An 18222-nucleotide genomic window follows, 5' to 3' on the forward strand; every position below is an offset into this window, starting at 1 on the left:
TGGTGCTGACCCCAAATTCCCCAGGACGATCAAAAAAATTTCAATATAACATTTGTCCCCAGGAGAGATCATATGTTTGAAAGATGTGTAAAAGCAAAGGGCCAGGGGCTGCAGAGATGGTTTTGCAGTTAAGAGCATATGCTGCTCTTACAGAGGACCTGGGTTTGATTCCCAGCACACCAGTCAGGTAGCTCACAACCACCTTTAACCTCAGTTCCAGGTGGTTCTGACTCCTGTGGTCCCCTGAGCATAGGTATATGCGCACACAGACATAATTTTAAAAATAAAAGAGTGCTGTTCACTTTTCCAGGCATATGCTTAGTGAACTCCTAACTCCACTCTTCTAGCAAGCTTAAGGATAACAGAGTGCTCAGCGGAGATGACAGGCCCCACCTATAGAAACCTTCAAGGACATTATTCTGTGCACTGATGTGGCACATTCATGATTCACACTCTTAGAAGAGCCATGAAGCAGGTAGACTGCAGGCCAACATCTCCAAGTATAAACAGACATTAACGACCTGCTCCAGAGATATGATCACAGAGTCAGTTCCTGAAATGTAGGAGACAGAAAAGAGGAGGAGGAAATTTAGGGAGGCAAGTGTAAATACACAATGAATTGAATGATTGCAAATGAAAGCTGGGGGCAATCCTTTTCTCCAGCATACTCTGTGAAATTCTCAACAGAGTGAAGGTGGTGGAACAAGCTGGAGAAGAGCACTCCAGCTGAAGACCACTCTCCAGTTTGAAATGGAATGCTGCAGACAGCACAGGTGCTTGATTCATGTTATATTTTATTTATATATTTAAAATTTGAAAGTGAAGGGGGGGGGAATTTGAAAGTGAAGAAAGCAAATAAAGGGCAGCCCAAGAAACAGAGCTTAAACCATCTCTTGTTGTCATTAAGAGGAGATTCACAGCAACTGCACTGAGAAACACAGGAATTTCAAAACAAACCAGATGAAGGATTCAAGTGTTTTCAGGCCATGTTAAATATAACGGAAAGAGGTGCAACAGAGGCAGCCCCGTCAGATCTTTAAAGTATCAAAAGCAAAGCCAGGGATAGGGACATGGTTCAGCAGATCAAGTGCTTACCAAGCAAATGCAAGGCCCAAAGTCTGGATTCCTAGAATCCACGTAAATGCTTCTAATACCAGCATGTCATGGCAGAAGTAGACAGGAGTCAAAAGAGCAAGCTCTGGGTTCGACAAGAGACCTGCTTCCACATATAAGATAGAGAGTGACTGAGGAAGGTACCCAACGTCAATCTCTAGTCCATACACACACATGCACCCACATACATGAAAACACACATGAACATGACACACATTAAGAAAAAACAACTGAGAACTATAAGAAGTCAATATGAGGCCAGGCGGTGGTGGCACACGCCTTTAATCCCAGCACTTGGGAAGCAGAGGCAGGTAGATCTTTGAGTTTGAGGCCAGCCTGGTCTACAGAGTGAGATCCAGGACAGTCACCAAAACTACACAGAGAAACCCTGTCTCGAATGGTAGCCCAGGCAGGCTCTAAACTTGAGATTCTTCTACTCAGGCTCCTGAGTGCTAGGATGGCAGGTCTGTCCTGCTGTCTCAGAATGTCAATGGGATTTCTGGTTCTAACAGGCATCATTTTGAGGAAGTCACTGAGACACTGGATCTAATGACAGCACTGCAGAAGAAACAAGCAAGTGCAGTGTGCTTCATCAAGAAGACCACGCTGGATGGGAAACTTCTCCCTCCCAGCTGTGGGACTGTGCTAAGTTAACCCGGTCTCCCTGGCCTGTCTCACCTGCAACCATAAGCACCAACACCTCCACTTTTGCATAGGGTGAAGAACAGGAAGTGCCGAGCACACACTAGGAAGCCCTGCTAGTCACGTAGCAACCATTACCATTGCCAGCCTCAGAATTATTGGGCAGCAATGGAGACAGTCAACAAAGATTTATGAGGCATCCATCACCTGCCAAGGAGGTATTGGGAGAACAAAGAGGACATTTCTTTTAAAGAAAAAAACAAAGAGAAGTCTTGGAAAATGATCTAATCAGTGTAAACTGTTTTAAGACTACTTTAAGACTGTGTGTGTGTGTGTGTGTGTGTGTGTGTGTGTGTGTGTGTGTGTGTGTGTCTCATGCAGAGGCCACTGCATTCTCAGCACTGGAAGTTCAGGCCTGCCATTGCACTTTCCTGACTGGGCCATCTCCATAGTAATGAATTTAAAATATTTTTCTTCTTGCTGAAAATAAAGCATTGAAAATATGTAAAATGGCCAGCCTATGTATTCATATAGTATATGAACACAAAACCTCAATGCTAACAATACCACCAACAGAATGGATTTCAAGCTGAAAGAGTCAGCATATATACACAAAAAAGGGTGTTGTGGTCACTGACGTGGGAAAAGTCTAGATTAGGACTATATAAATGAGGCTGGCAAGACAGCTCAACTGGTATAGGTTCTGGCTGCCATGCTGAAGAACCCATGTCCATTCCCCTGAACCTTTATGTAGGAGAAAACTGGTTCCTTCAAGCTGACCTCTGATTCCACACATGCAGGGTGACATGTGTGCATGGGTGTGCACACACAAACAATAAAGAAATAAATAGAACTGTACAAATGAATCTATAACTTAAATACTGATTTGCAAAAGTATGTACTATCCTTGGCCCCGAAGAAGGCACCAGAGTAGTGGTTTTAGGAAATGCCTTCTACCCAAACTGACCCTGTAAACCAGTGTGAAAAGAGGGCCCAAACCCACAGGGCCAACGTACACTGCACATTGAGCTCCAAGGTCAAACACAAATGGTATCACCCAAAGGACTTAGAAGGACAGATATTTTTTTAAGTCCATATATAATGATATAAACTAAATATACAAATCCCAAATCATAAATGAAAATTATTTCCATTTACCTGATTGCTTAGAGTTTCTTTCTTTCCACTGAACATTTTTGCATTTGATCTGGTTTTGTCTCTCTTTTCGGAGTCGTTCTAATCTTTGAGCTTGAAAAGAAATATTATAACTATAAGTTTGTCAATGAAAGTTTACTATAAACAAAGACATAATTAACTACCTTTATATGAATAAAGATGTTTTACATTGCAGATGGAGGGAGAAAGTCATAAAATTTTAAAGGTGGCACCCCTGAAAAGCAAATACCAACAAAAACATGAAAATATTCTTGATTTATAATTGAAATTAGAGGATATAAAACATTAATAGAGATCATAAAGATAGTATTAACATGGAAGAGAATAATAAAATGTGAAAACTTCTGTGATTAATATGACATTTCATTATATAAATCATTAATAACGGTCTTAAAGGAATTTTAATGCACAAATGAACTGAAGTGAATATTACATTACAGGAATAAAATTACTGTTATGAATTACTCTACCCGTTTCAAAAATTAAAGATAAATGAACTCAGACTAGACTATTAAAGTTTTAAATATAAAATCCTTTATCTAAAAATCATGAAAATTATAAAATGTCAAAGCTATATAAATTAGCATAGCTTTTCTTCAGTGGGCTGAAACAGTTTATAGGTAGTAAAATAAATGATTTGTATCTTTGTCACATTAGTCAAATCTTAAAAAGAACAATTTTTCTTTAAAAAACTTTAAGATGCACTTTAAAGATTAAAAACTAAATTCCTCGATCACCAATACAGCCTACAGTTCCAATTAAGTGCTTGCACCTCAGTGTTTTAACTAAAGAAATGTCAGCAACAAAAGTCACCTAAAATCACACATCTGTGATTATATTGCCACTGACTGATCAACTTCAACCTTCAAAAATCAGTGGCCTGGTCCTTCAAAGAGAGACCACCAGGGTCCATCAGCAACTGCTGCTCCCAGCCCTAACTGAGGAGTCAGAAGGCGGCAAGGCTCTCTCGGAGCTTGTTTGCCCTTGCTACTCTTCCCCATCCTACTCAGGCACCCACACCGACAAGAAAACAACTAAGATCAACTTTGTTTACAAGCACTCTCAAGGATGGACACCACACATTCCTTCCTTAGCACTGTGGGAGAGCAACACTGGAAATAATCTTGCTGGAAATTTAAAAACTATGCTGGCAAAAGCATTCTGTTTTGTTTGTTTTGTTTTCTCAGCAAATCCTACCAGTGTGCACCACCACCACCACCACCAACTGTTTTGTTTTTTTCAAGACAGGGTTTCTCTGTGTAGCCCTGGCTGTCCTGGGACTAGCTCTTTAGAGCAGGCTGGCCTCGAACTCACAGAGATCCACCTGCCTCTGCCTTCGTAGTGCTGGGATTAAAGGTGTGCACTACTACTGCCCTGGCTTGCAAAAAGCATTCTGACAATGTCACTATACCTAACCAAATCCACTGAGGAAAAACACATTCCACTGTACTTAATAACTGTGGAGGGTGTAGTCACAGGAATATCATCATAATACTCTCACTGGGCAACACCTCCCTGGTAAAATGTACCCAGCCTGTCACAGAAGATATCATCGCAGTGACTTAGAAGGATGTTCCAACTAGAGCACTGAGCGCCAACGGCTCTAAATTACATGCAAACCTTTACTTGAACCCTCTTTTGATAAAAGTCTCTGTAGATACTGGGAAGTGATATTAGCTATTTTCATCTTAAGGGCAGACTATTCTTTTTGATGTCACAGACACTGCATTCTGAACCCAACTCCAATGTGCCTTTCACTGTGAGGTGTACCCAGCTCTGCCAGAAGACTCCCATGAAAATAAACCTTTTCCAGTGCTGTCCATCTCTGCCACTCCCTTTCCTTGGGATTAACAGGCTACTGCTACTGATTCCGATTGTATTTTATGATAGTCTAAAAAAAATGATTCCTAAAATACTGTCTCTCATATGTATGCATGTATGTATATATATTTATGCATGTGTTCTCTCCCCCTCCCTCCCCTCCCCTAAGCCTTGGCACATTGCACTCTCCTGGAAAGATCACAAAAACACTATCAACGGGACAGTGAACAATGACGAGGCTCTAAAAGTTAAGAACTAAATATATATGGCAAATTGGAACATCTCCAAACCATTGAGATCAAAGGTTAGTAATCAACTTAAGAAAGTAAGGGGAACTCATCAAAATAGGGGCATTTTTGTGCCTCCCTCACTCTATGTAGGAATCCTATTAAAACCACCCTCCTGACCCATATCCCACTGCTCCTCCAGGAGCTGGGATTTCGATGGTCTGCACTCCTGGGCTAGCCTGCTCTTGTATTGACTTTGGTGCCTGTACTCCTGGACTATCCTGTTCCCATGTTAAGAGTTCTTTGTCACCCTGGAATCTCCCTCAAGGAAATTTACTTGAGACTGGGTGACTCTAAGGTCTCAAAACAGGGCCATTTCCTTTTCTAAAGGTTCCTTCCACTTACATAAGGCTCTCCTGTCTACTTTCTCCAAACAGCCCCATACCAGAGGCTCTTCCACTCACAGAGATGCTCAGCCACACTCTCTGACTAGGCACAGAGACTCCCTAAGGGACCTGTTCCAACACTGCCCATTCTCTCTCAGCTGACTACTGATCTGAAGTTAAGAAGATAACTAAAGACAGAGTTTACCTGTGTTTGAGCGTCTTCTAATACCAAAGTCCCAGCTTGAGGTAATATCGACAGACTGGGCATACACGTAGCCCTGAGTCTCAGCACTGCTTCCCTGAACTTCTGACCCACTGTCTCCAGGCACTGAAGGAGGATGGGTCTTCTCTAGGTCAACGTCATGATCAATGAGAACCATCTCACACATCCCCGTGTCATCACTGGTCACGTGTGACTGTCGAATATGGGCAAGAATAATAGTTGGATTGTCCAAGAAGGCCATCCTTCCTGTGGGCCAATTTCCTTAAGGCTATTTTCTCCTCTTCATACTGTTTCACGGGCTCACCTACCTAGAAACATGATGCACACAGCAATATTTAAGAAACAGGCAAAAAATGGCTGAATCATTTTTCAAACAAACTCAATGTGGTAAAAGTCTATCTTGAAAACCAACATTATCCCTGTACCCAGGAGCTTAAATGGATTAACTCTAAACTGAAAGGAAATCCTTATAAGCACCAGGCCCATGGCTCAAGAAAATCATAGCAATACTTAGTGAGTCTATTCAAAGCAAGGGACCATGTGAGAATGGATGTTTTCCTTTCCTCTTCCTCTACGCCATGCACCTGCTCTTGATGCTATGGGGACAAGGTGTTATCAGGTGATATGCTACAGTACTCACCTGCACTTATCAGTTTAAAGTCTCATGGCTGTAAATTTAAAGGGACAAGAAGCTTTTTGAGGTGCCGGGGATTTTACAAAAATTTATCACCAAAGTAATATTGCGCAATAAACATTTTTTCTTTCTCTTAAGACAATACTGTGTTTTTAAAATAAAATGTATTAGTCAAAATTGCCTTGCCACAAGATTAATTTCTTATTTTAGAAACCTAATTATAAGAACTGCTTCCTTGATTCTGTTAAAACTACATGTAATGATGTTTATTCCATGGACTAGATGGAACTTTCTCAGTTGGCTGGAAATAGTCAATAGAGAATAATACATATTGTGGCTAGAAAATAGACCCTAGAGACCAAACTAGTTTTTGCTGTTGTTGCTTTGTTTTGTTTTTCTGTGCAGCCCAAGCTGTCCTAGAACTTGGAGACCTGTCTGCCTCTGCCTCCCAAATGCTGGGATTAAAGGTGTGTGCCACTACCACCCAGCAAAATCAAAATAGTTTTAAATCCCTAGAATCTATATAAAAAGACAGTGTGAGGGGTTGGAGAGAGGGCTGCTTTTCCAGAGGACCTGGGTTTGATTCTCAGCACCCATATGTTGGTTCATAAACATCTGTAACTCCAGGGCACGGGGGTCTGACATTCTCTGATCTCTACAGGTACCAACTATACACAAGGTGAACACACACACACACACACATATGTATATGTATATGTATATGTATATGTATATGTATACGTATACGTAGGCCAAACACTCATGCACATCAAATCAATCTTAAAAGTAAAAATCTGAGCACAGAAGCAGTGCTAGCCTACCCCAAAACCATGGTAAGCAGAAACAGGAGGATCACTGGGGCTTGCTGGCTGCTAGCCTAGTTCCAAGTACAATGAGGCCCTATTTCAAGGGAGTAAGGCAGAGAGTTATACAGCAGAACACACAATGTCCTCACCTGGCCTCATACACATGGGCATGTGCATCTGAACACACATCCATCACACCCACACACATATATTCATACACACTCACTCGGAGCTGGGTATAGAGTACTTGCCTCGCCTATGCAAGGCCCTGAGTTTGGTCCCCAGTAGAAAGACAAGGAAAAAGAAAAGAGAGGGAGAGAAGATGAAAGACTCTTCTCACTTGTTTCTTCTAGAAAGGGACACAGAGGAAACTCCAATGACATAAATCATGGCAGCCAGTGGATTTTTAAAATTCATCAAAATTTTGCCTGCCATTATCTAGTAGATATTAAAGATACTAATATTAAAAGGAAATGTGATTGAAGTACATTTAATCAAGATAGTAATCAAGATACACTAATATTTACTCTCTTTCCTTTATACCCAGTTCATGGACTACTTCTCTCACAGAGGCTAATGGGAAATGCAATGCTAAGTATCTCATGCCTAAACAAAACTTTGTGCAGGACAAACCTCCTATGCCCCCAATACCATGTTGGTATCACCCATTTCTCAAATATCTGATCTCTTCAATGTTAATGAGTCAGTGTAGTGATGAAATAATTACAAAATTTAAAGTGAGCACTTAAATTCCATTTGTAAAATGAAGCCTTTTCTACAACCATGGCGGGAAGGCGCAGGGAGCACAGATCCCTTGTCAAGAAGCTGCTCTGTCAGTCGCAGCTGGCCACCTCCAAGCCTCCTGAAACAATCAGCTTCTTCCCTCTATGAAAGGCAGGCTGCTACTGCTGGCAAAAGGGTTGTGCCTTTCACCTTCACATCGTCTAGCTCTTCCTGCAAAACCAAATGTTTACTGAGTGTTCTGGCAACAAACCAAATAGCAAAGAACAAAGAAAAGTACACTGAAGTTCAAAAAAAACAAACAAACACCAGACCTTTTCTAGTAAAGTGAATCTGTCCAGCACAGCTTACAAAAATAAAAAAAACAAACAAACAAACAAACAAACAAGCACTTCTGAGGGGGGCACACCAGCTCCCCAACTTCACCCTTGGTTAGAAAGGCCTCAACACACTCCAGCATCAGCAAGCAGTGTCTCTGTTAAACACTATGACTCCATGCACTGATGAATCTGTGTGATTCAATCCACACCAGCTCTGAAAGGAAACTCCACAGGACTTCCCTGGGAAACATGCTATTGGGGTGTCATTTCTGGGCTCCTATGAGGTGTTCCTGAAGTTCCATAAGGACAGGGGTCTTAGTAACACATCTCTCTGGCAACAAGGGTGCTACACCAAGCAGGATTCTCAATACATGCCGCTGCCCAACTTGCAATGACTATCCATCCAATCCTGCTGTCCAGATAAGTCTTTCAAGCATGTCAGGTGTGTGGTTAGAGAGAGAGATCACATTCTGTTAATACAGATATGAGAGCTTCTCACCAATGCCTTTCAAAACTGTCACCTTGGGACACTATTCACTTATGCCAACACTGCTTTTCAGAATCATGACAGTATTTTTAAAATCTTTTAAGAGCAGCTAAGCATCACTTGAAGGTGTATTTGATTTCTAACACAGACGCTCAGAACAACAATGAAATAAGTTATTTTTTCTGTTCAATTGTACAAAGAACAAAACGATTTTTAAGAACTAATATTGACAGGTGTCCTGAGACATTACACTCTCATTTATAATAGGAGGGAGTGAAAATGGGTACTTGGTAGAGAAACTTGGTAACGCTTAATGTAAAACATCAAAATGTAAAACATAAGCACTCTATGAAACCCACTATAGAACGTCCCCTAGGAAGTAACTGAGCATAAATGTTTATCTAAGAATTACTTGGAATATATACTGAAAATCTAAATGTAATCTGAACATCCAAACAATCATGCATATGCTCTGACACATACATGCAACGGAATACTATGTAGTAATAAAAAAATATGGAAGGGGCTGGGGACCATGATGACCTGAGTTCAAATCAAAGGTGTCTACGTAAAAAGCCAGGGAAGGTCGTGTATAGCTGTGACTCTGGCGCTATGGGTGACGGAGACAGGAGGGTCACTGGACCTCAATGGTCACCAGCCTAGAATCAACTTCAGCCACATCACAAGAGAATAAGGTAAAAATGACAGAACAGGACACCTAATGTCTCTGGCCTCTGCACACATGGGCTCACATGTACATATACCCTACACAGACAAACACACATAAAAATTACCAAAAAAATATGGTAGAAGATGGATAAACAAAATGTGATATATATAAACCTGGGAAATAATAATACTTCAAAATGGATGATACTTAGGGACATTATAACTAAGTAAAATATGCCAGCCACAAAAGAACATGTATGTACTCTTAAGCATTCTCATACTGGCTACCCAGAGCACACACATTCTTAATGACAGAAAGAAGACTGGTAGCTAGTTGCCAGAGGCTAGAGAAAGGAGGGCCAGGCAGCTGTTCAGTACTGCTCTCAGTCTAAGAAGATGGAAAATTCTCTAGATGGGTGGTGGTGATAGCTGCATACCACTGTGAGTATACATAATGCCACTGAACTGGATATTGAAAAGTCATTAAAATGACAAATTTCATGCAATGTACATTTTACTACAACTGAAAATTTTTTAATTTAAAAAGGCTTTAAATCTGGGAAACACTACGTGAAATAAAATTAATCAGTTTTATCTCAATTTCAATTATAAAATAATGTGGTTTTTTTTTTTTAACATTTATGCGTGCAAGAGAAAGCAAGCGAGTGAGAGACTGGAGGTAGAACCCAGGAATTCACAAATGGTAAGCAGTATTAGCTATATGCCCCAAGACCCTTTCTCCCACTATTTACTTACAGGTTCTTCAAAGCATATTTGTTTACTAAAAAATTTAAGTAATAGGGACATCTAGGCAGAAGTGAAGACAATTCCAAAATGACAGACTTTTTCCTTTTATTTATTTATTTATTTGTTTGTTTTGGTTTGTTTTGTTTTGGTTTGGTTTTGGTTTTTCAAGACAGAGTTTCTATGTGTAGCTCTGGCTGTCCTGGAACTCCCTCTGCAGACCAGGCTGGCCTCGAACTGCCTGCCTCTGCCTCCCAAGTGCCACCACCTCCCTGCTTTTATCTTCATTTTGAGACAGGGTCTCATATAGCACAGGCTGACCTCAAACTTGCTATGAGACTGGCCTTGAGTTCCTGACCCTCCTACCCCACCTCCCACATTCTGAGATTACATGTGTATGCCACCATTCCTAGTTTCAAAATGACAAACATTTTTAATGTACCGAGTTAGTCTCCTTATAAAAAGATTCAGCACATATCTGCTTAGTTCCTACTACTCTATTAAAAGAGGATTCTGGCGTGACTTGGATACGACATACAACTCTTCACAACTGTTTATGTTCATTAAAATCACAGAACCTGCCTGTGTAACTTGGGACACAGTTGAAATCCTGCCTAGCAGATTCAGATGAATATCAGGTCTCAACAATCTTTTAAGATTAGGATCTCATTCTGGAGCCCTGGCTGACCTTAAACTCACAGCAATCCTCCTGTCTTAACCTCCTGAGTACTAGGACTACAGGCATAAGCAACCATGCCAAGTTCTGAACACTCAAGAACTTTATACACACAAGCTCTCAAACTTTACTGGCAATGGTTCATAGAAACACGTGAAATGCAGTAGGATAAAACATATATGCAGAGTTGGAGAAAGTAGCCATGGGAAATGATTCAGGATAAAACAGTATGCATCCATAGGACTTTGTACATCTGCTATAGCTAGACCACAGAATTCCAGAAGCCAAAATAAACTACACATCACCTAACCTGAAAAGCTAAACTTATTTTATCCTTTTTACATGAATTAATTTATCAAAATAACCTTTTTTAAGACAGTTGCTATCATAAGTTATAATAACACACATCTTTAATCCCAGCACTTAGGAGGCAGAGGCAGGAGGATCTCTATGAGTTCAAGACCAGCCTGGTCTACAGAGCAGAGTTCCAGGCCAGCTACATAATGTCCAAAAAAAAAAAAAATGGCTTTTTTTATATTGTCCATTTTACATACTGAAAAAAAAAAAACATGAACGCCAAGGCACAGAAAAAAAGGGTAAGAAACATGGTCAGTGCACAAGTTCCTAACCATTGTGCCACAGCCTCACAACAAAGATTCACCATTCACAGCAAGACAGCTTGTAAACATCCCATTGTTGTTGTGGGTTCCAAGGGTCCTTATAAAAGCTTTAAGACACACATGTGTTCAGCTGTACACAAGACAGTTACTCTGCTAATGCTACAGTCATTTTTGTACAACAGCATAAAAATAAGCAGTACCTGTAACAAGTGCTGAAAAAGAAACATTTTTTCACAAAATTTTCCACATGAAAGGAACATGAGAGATCATCTATTTTTAACCTAAAACCACAGAGGTCTTACTTTATATCTCAAGTTAGGTCTAAATATAGATTCTGTTTGGGTGATTTGTTGCAATGCTGGGGATCAAATCCAGGAGCTTCTGTGTGCTTGCCAAGCACTCTGCCACTAAGCTATGCCTCTGACCCTACCCCAAAGATATTTTTGAAAATCATAATTTATGCAACCTCAGCTATAAGTCCATAGCTGAAGTATTTTATCTTTCTTCAAATAATTCATCATAAGCATGGAGCCCTCGTTGTACTCCTTCAGTCCCTAAGGACCTGCAAGCAACAGTGTGTCTAAATGTTTGTGCCCAAGCCCATGCTTAGAAAGGACCCCCAGCTCCTTCCCTTTCAAAATACCACTCACAGCTCTACTAGCAGCCCTCACCTGCAATCTGTGAAAACCTGCCTGAATAAGCAACAGCCCGAGGCTTCTCAAAGGTCTGCAAACTCCCAATCAAAAATTACTGCTGCCCCATCAATGTGTCATATAAATGCTGGCATGTTAATTGTGTATTTATAAGATTGTTAATGGTTAGTTAATTTACCTCCCACACTATTATTGTACTTGAAATGATTTAACGTCTGCTAAGGGAGTTAACAACATGTAACAGCAGATGTGAGTTGGTTTTTTTTTTTTTTTTTTTTTTTTTTTTAACCTTTCTACACTGTACCCCGACTTGACACTGTTAGTATTTGGCATGATAACCTGATTCCCATGCAGGAGTCCTTAACTCAGACTAACAAAAGCAGTCCCATTTATCAACCATGAGGTAGGGTGGTTACAAGTAAGGATAACAAAACCCTTTCATTCTATATGAAGTTTCCATTTCTAGAAACCAGCAGACTATCTCTAGACTCTGGCCAAGATTCTCTGACTTAGCTACAGTTCAGAATTTATACCTCCTAGAATTTGAAAATAATTGAAATGACTATTAAAATAAAATGCAGTTTGTTGCTTCTGAATTTCCTTCTCTAGCTCTCTCCAATGTGACTCTAAATTAAGCCTTCATCTATTTTTCAGACTAGCAAAAATGGCTTTTCAAAATTGTTCTGGGAATTCAAAGCTTCTCCATATGACTGTGTCTAACTTCAGTGAACAGTAACAGTGAGAACATACATTTGGAGCTTACTTTATCCTCCTCCACTTCTATTTCCACACTTTTGAGTAAAAGTACTTTAAGATTTAAAAAAAAAAAGGCAAAGAAATGCTTGTACGTTCTTTTGAATGAGATTCATTCACTAACCATCATCTTAGAGCGAGACTAGGAATCTACACGAGTGTGATGCCCCTCCAGACTGATATCAACATAGGCACTCTTCCCCACAAACAGAAAAGGAACACACGCAATGCATATACCAACTCCCAAATGACTATGCAATGCTTTCCAAGAAACAGCAAAGTCCAAGAAAGGAAGAGGTGGCATTTTAAGGATGGCTGGGCTTTGCTTAGGCAGAAATACAAGGAGGGTAGTGACAGATGACCAACGCTGGGCTCGTCCTGTGAGCAGTACTGATCCCTTAACATGTAACAGCCAGACTAGGATGCACTAACCATCTTTGGTACATTGATTTTTGCCTCATCCTTAAATCTGAGTTTGCATTATAATTAGCACTGATCAAATATAGTGTAAATAATTCTATGAAATTTCAAAATCTTGGCCTCTAGATGCCTGGCTTTGGAATACTTACAAATCATCATCAAAAGAAAAACTGTGTGTGTGTTACACAGACATGTTCATGTAGGTATACATACTGGTAAGTGCAGGTGCCTGAATGTGTTTCTATGGAGGTTAGAGCTGGGCACTGAGTGTTTTCCTCAATCACTCTCCACTTTATTTTTTGAGACAGGGTCCCTCTCTAAAGCTGAAGTACAACAAATCAGCTAGATTGTCTGGCCATTCAGCATCAGGGATCCACTTTTCCTCATACCCCTAGTGCTGAGATTATAGGTGCACCTCATGCACCCAGCTTTTATATAGGTTCTGGGGATTGGATTTCAGGTCCTTATGATTACTTTACTTTACCAACTGAACCACACACACACACACACACACACACACACACACACACACACACGTGCGCACGCTAGGCAAACACTTCTACAGACCTACATCCAAGGTGTGGTGGCAGAGGCCTGTAGCTTCTGCACTTGGGAGGTGGCAGTAGTAAAACCAGAAGTTCAAAGTCATCCTCAGCTACACAGGTTCAAGGACAGTCTAGACTACATGAGACAGTGTCTCCAAAAAACAAAAAACCCAAAAGAACAAAATCCAAAAAACCCCACAGAGATGAAGAGGTGGCTGTCAGTGGTTACGAGCACAAACTGCTTGTCCAGAGGACCTGGGTTCTGTTCTCAGCACACAGGTAGGTAGCTACAATTACTCCAGCTCCTAGGGATCCTCCAGCCAATTCCTGTCTCCTCTGGTACCAGCACTCCTATGCTTATACTCCTACCCCACACATTTCAAAATTAAAATAATAAATATTCAGAGAAAGAAAACACTACTAAAATTGATAGTCTAGAAAAATTTGCAATGCTTGTTTTTGTGGGGTTCAGTTTCCCAGAACATACATGGACTTTCCTAAACCCCAGGTTCAAGCGCATGGTCTGGGGGAAAACTGGCTTTGGTGTTATTCTTTCTCAATGAACAACTCAAAATCAAAATTCTGCCTACAGATGTTCCTGATGACAAGTACAAAGGCTGTAAGATAAATCACTGAGTAATAATTAATATATAAACCATATATGAAGTCCCAAGCCCAAGTCAGACTACAGTATTACTCCTCCCTTGTTATAAAACAGCACTTCCAGAGTCCTGAAATGTTAATTAACTGCGACAGCAGTGAAACTTCAGACATCCTAACCACCCACAACTCTCAAATCTCCAAACCTGACAACAAATTCAGTGGTTACAAGAAATCTACCAGTTCACTGCAATGTAGCCCTAAATTATTTTTTTTCTAATGGGTGCTGTCTCTCTGACATAAAAGGCTTGATTGGCAGTTGTAGAAATAAATAATTTCAGGTTTTACTTTAAGATCTCAGGTAAAAATGTTTATAGTTTTATCTAGAGTGAAGACACAAATAGTGTCAAAGCAGCTAGACTGTTTGCAACGTGAAATCATTGATTAAGGATGTAAGCTGTAAGCAGTGCTCATCTCTTACCTACCCAGTACTCACAGATTTTACTTATCTGACAAAGGTCACAAATGTCAGGCACCAGAGATAGAGGCTAAAGAGGAATAGTAGACTTGACCACTGCCTTTATGGCGCAGGGGGTTTATGGGAGAGACAGTTGCAGAAAGTCTAGCCTCTTGGCATCATCCATCCACTTTACTGTATAGCTACCCTTCTCTTGAGTGTAGGTGAGACCTTCTAGGATACAGTCAACAGAACATGACGAAGGTGTGAAAGGCACAGTCCCTCGGTGGCATTCTGTCACATGAGACTTCTCAGTCAAGTGAAGATGGAAATGGTCAACCAAAGAGATTCCCAAGGGCCTCGAAGAAGCAAGCGGTGATGTTCAGAACCACGCAGCAAGGACCAAGGGCTCAACACTGGCCATTAGCTAGGAGCCACGAGGAAGCATCCTACAACCAACCTAAGAAGCTCAGAAGCTCATCACCAGCTAGCACCTTCATTTCAACTCTGAGATCATAGGGAGGAATCCAGCTGGAGCCTGACTCCTTCTCTGAGAGTCCTAAGCTTGTACTGCTTTAAGCCATAAGTCTGAGATGACCTGTCATGCAGTAAACCCAAAGGCCTCCACATGCAGCACGGGGAGGGGGGGGGTGTCGGTCCTCTATAACCTGGTTTCACTATCGGCCCTCCTCCCCTTCCACCTCCTGCAATTCTCAGGAACTCTGTGTATCCTCTGGTCTTTGGTAATGATAGTTCCTTGTTAGGAGACGTGCCAATCCTTCTCTTCAGTCCAACACATGCATCTCACCCCTGAAAACTCTTCTCTAAATCCCAGGGCCCACATGGCTTCACAGGTACTTTATTTCTGGCTTCATTAGTTAGCTGTAGGAACACCATTTCTAAGGAACTATCCGCTCCAAACTGTTTGATCCAACTCTTTGTTCAGTAAGGTGGTTATTTTATGAAGGTATGAATCTTCCTCTTCTTAAATCACTTGCTAAAGACTCAACAGTGGCAATGGGTTCAGACATCTGGCGATGTCTGGAGATATCTCTGGTTGTCACACTGGGGATGGGTGCTACTAATAAGAGGATGAACTCTAGGGATTGCAAATCATGCCGCTGTGCACAGGGAAACACCCACAACAAAGAACTGTACCATCAAAAGGTCAGTATCAACAATGCTGAGGCTAAGAAACCTTAATGTGCGACTTGAAAAGACATCTGTGGTCATTTCTAATTCCCTCAGAATCATTTCTGACTAAACCAAAGATCTTTGGTACTAAAATCTATACTCAAAACTTCTGCAATCTAAACAATTCCTACTGCTTATTTTAGTACCTATTGCCAACTCCTGCCATCAGTATTCTGATAGTGTAATGTAATAGGGAGACCTAGAGCTCAAATCACTGCTATAACAAACTCTATGTCAGGCACAGTGGTGCACTCCTTTAATCCGAATATTAGGGAGACAGAGGCAGTCAGATCTCTCTGTGAGTTCAAGGCCAAGTCTGGTCTATGTAAAGAGTTCCAGGACAGCTGGGTGGTGGTGGTACACGCCTTTAATCCTAGCACTCAGGAGGCAGAGCCAGGTGGATCTCTGTGAGTTCGAGGCCAGCCTGGTCTACAGAGCGAGATCCAGGACAGGCACCAAAGCTACACAGAGAAACCCTGTCTGGAAAAACAAACAAACAAAGAAACAAAAAAAGTTCCAGGACAGCCAGGGCTACACAGTGAGACCCTACCTTAAAAAAAAAAAAAAAAAAAAAAAAAAAGCAGAGCTGAGTATGTCAATCAGTTGTCGAATGATCACTTTGATGCATGAAATGCTGGTTTTGATCCTGACACTGTATCATAAATCAGACATAGTAGTCCATGCCTATAATCATGGTACTTGGGAGGTGAATGCCAGAGGATCAGAAGTTCAAGGTCATCATTGGCACATACCAAGTTCACAGCATTTGGACTGCAGGAGACCATTATAAACAAAATGAACAAACAAAAATCACAAGATATTCTGTGTATTATCACAATTTTGAGGTCATTGTCCTTATACTGTACATCTGTTTACAGACTGCTTACCCTGTTTATGTGAAGCCTTAGTCCTTAGGTTATTTAGGTAAATAAGACTTACAGATTAATAGTCACCCATGAGTGTCATATCTATAGTTATGTTAGTTAGGTTTTCCAGATTTACAGAAACTTGTGTCAGATGGATAGGAAGTCTTCAGACACTTCATAGACCCAGATAATATGGCATTTAAATGTTTTGATAACTTAGAATTCTGTTGACATGAGACATAATTGCTTCTGGCAGCACTGATCTACTCCCAAGAGAATGTTGGGCTTCTAAGACACTCCGTTTGGAAGTTTGTCTTCTTCTTGGCATTAAATGGTCTAGTGGGCAAAGAACTACCCTTGCCTCGACTGCTGACAGTATGAATGATGTCCTTTCTAGACAAGCAGGAGATAAGGAAAAGCGACTGCTAAACCTTGCCAAGTCAGGATAAGATGGTCTTTCATAATTCCTGCTTCTAAAAAATGTCTGTCAGATATTCGAGGCCTGTAGCCAAAATGGATGCCCCAATAGTGCTGAGACTCTTTAGGTGACTGTCCAGGCTGCCAGCTATCTCTGTTTATTCTTGCAATCTTTTGGAAATTGTTTGCACTTTCTGTTTTCTCAGGTAATATTTTCCTTTCTCAGATCTTTGATGGGGTTGAAGACTAGACAGAGTTACAATCCTCTCATATCTTAGATAAGAACATAAGAGATTCTTCAGGATAGGACAGCTATTAGAATAATGCCAATAATTTGCCATTTACCTATGTTCTGGACATTTAGCATGTGTTTCTTGTTTGATCTTGTTCTTGTTGGTTGTGGCTCCATTTTGTTTATATTATTACTCTTTGTTTCTCCTGGACAATACTTGATAATCATTCTTTTTTTGTTGTTTTGTTTGTTTTTCGAGACAGGGTTTCTCTGTGTAGTTTTGGTACCTGTCCTGGATCTTGTTCTGTAGACCAGGCTGGTCTGGAACTCACAGAGATCCGCCTGGCTCTGCCTCCCAAGTGCTGGGATTAAAGGCGTTCACTACCGCCCAGCTTTGATAATCATTCTTATTATATATAGTTTGCATTAGGTTTAGAACCTTCTTATTTAGATAAAAAGGGGAAATGCAGTGGTATTTGCTCCTTTGGCTCTTTGGGAGCGGAGGGCAGGAGGTGGTGCTTCTTGCCGTGACCCCTTAAAAGGTAAGGGAGAAGGGTCACGAGGTCCTTGCTCCCTGCTTCCTGGTGTGATCGAACTGCCAGGTGGATAAGTTCCCGGACAGATCAAAGGACAATTTCAGCTGTCTACTCAGTTCTGTATTCATGAGTGTATTTCCTCGATTTATATCCTAATAAATTCTGTAATACTCCTTAAGCAGACTCCCGTGGATTCCTTGTTTATCCCAGGTTGATGTTCTTTTATATTTCCATTGCACTGCATGGCCTGTCTACCTCTAAGTA

At 40.9% G+C, this 18222-nt stretch overlaps 1 protein-coding gene across 11 annotated transcripts in view; it reads right to left on the reverse strand.

Moving 5' to 3' along the window:
- The window catches only part of Mapkap1 (MAPK associated protein 1), a 216661-nt gene that overhangs the window by 183346 nt on the left and 15093 nt on the right, over positions 1-18222 (reverse strand). For all 11 annotated transcript variants that reach the window (XM_042274816.2, XM_006988721.4, XM_016007181.3 and 8 more), the window contains exons 2-3: positions 5571-5896; positions 2914-3003 (exon numbers count right to left, since the gene is read on the reverse strand). In XM_042274816.2, coding sequence (XP_042130750.1) covers positions 2914-3003; positions 5571-5829 — 349 coding nt within the window. In that variant the 5' untranslated portion in view covers positions 5830-5896. The remainder of the gene's footprint in view (positions 1-2913; positions 3004-5570; positions 5897-18222) is intronic.

Source organism: Peromyscus maniculatus, chromosome 4 (assembly GCF_049852395.1).
Source record: "Peromyscus maniculatus bairdii isolate BWxNUB_F1_BW_parent chromosome 4, HU_Pman_BW_mat_3.1, whole genome shotgun sequence".
Classification (NCBI taxonomy): Eukaryota; Metazoa; Chordata; class Mammalia; order Rodentia; family Cricetidae; genus Peromyscus; species Peromyscus maniculatus.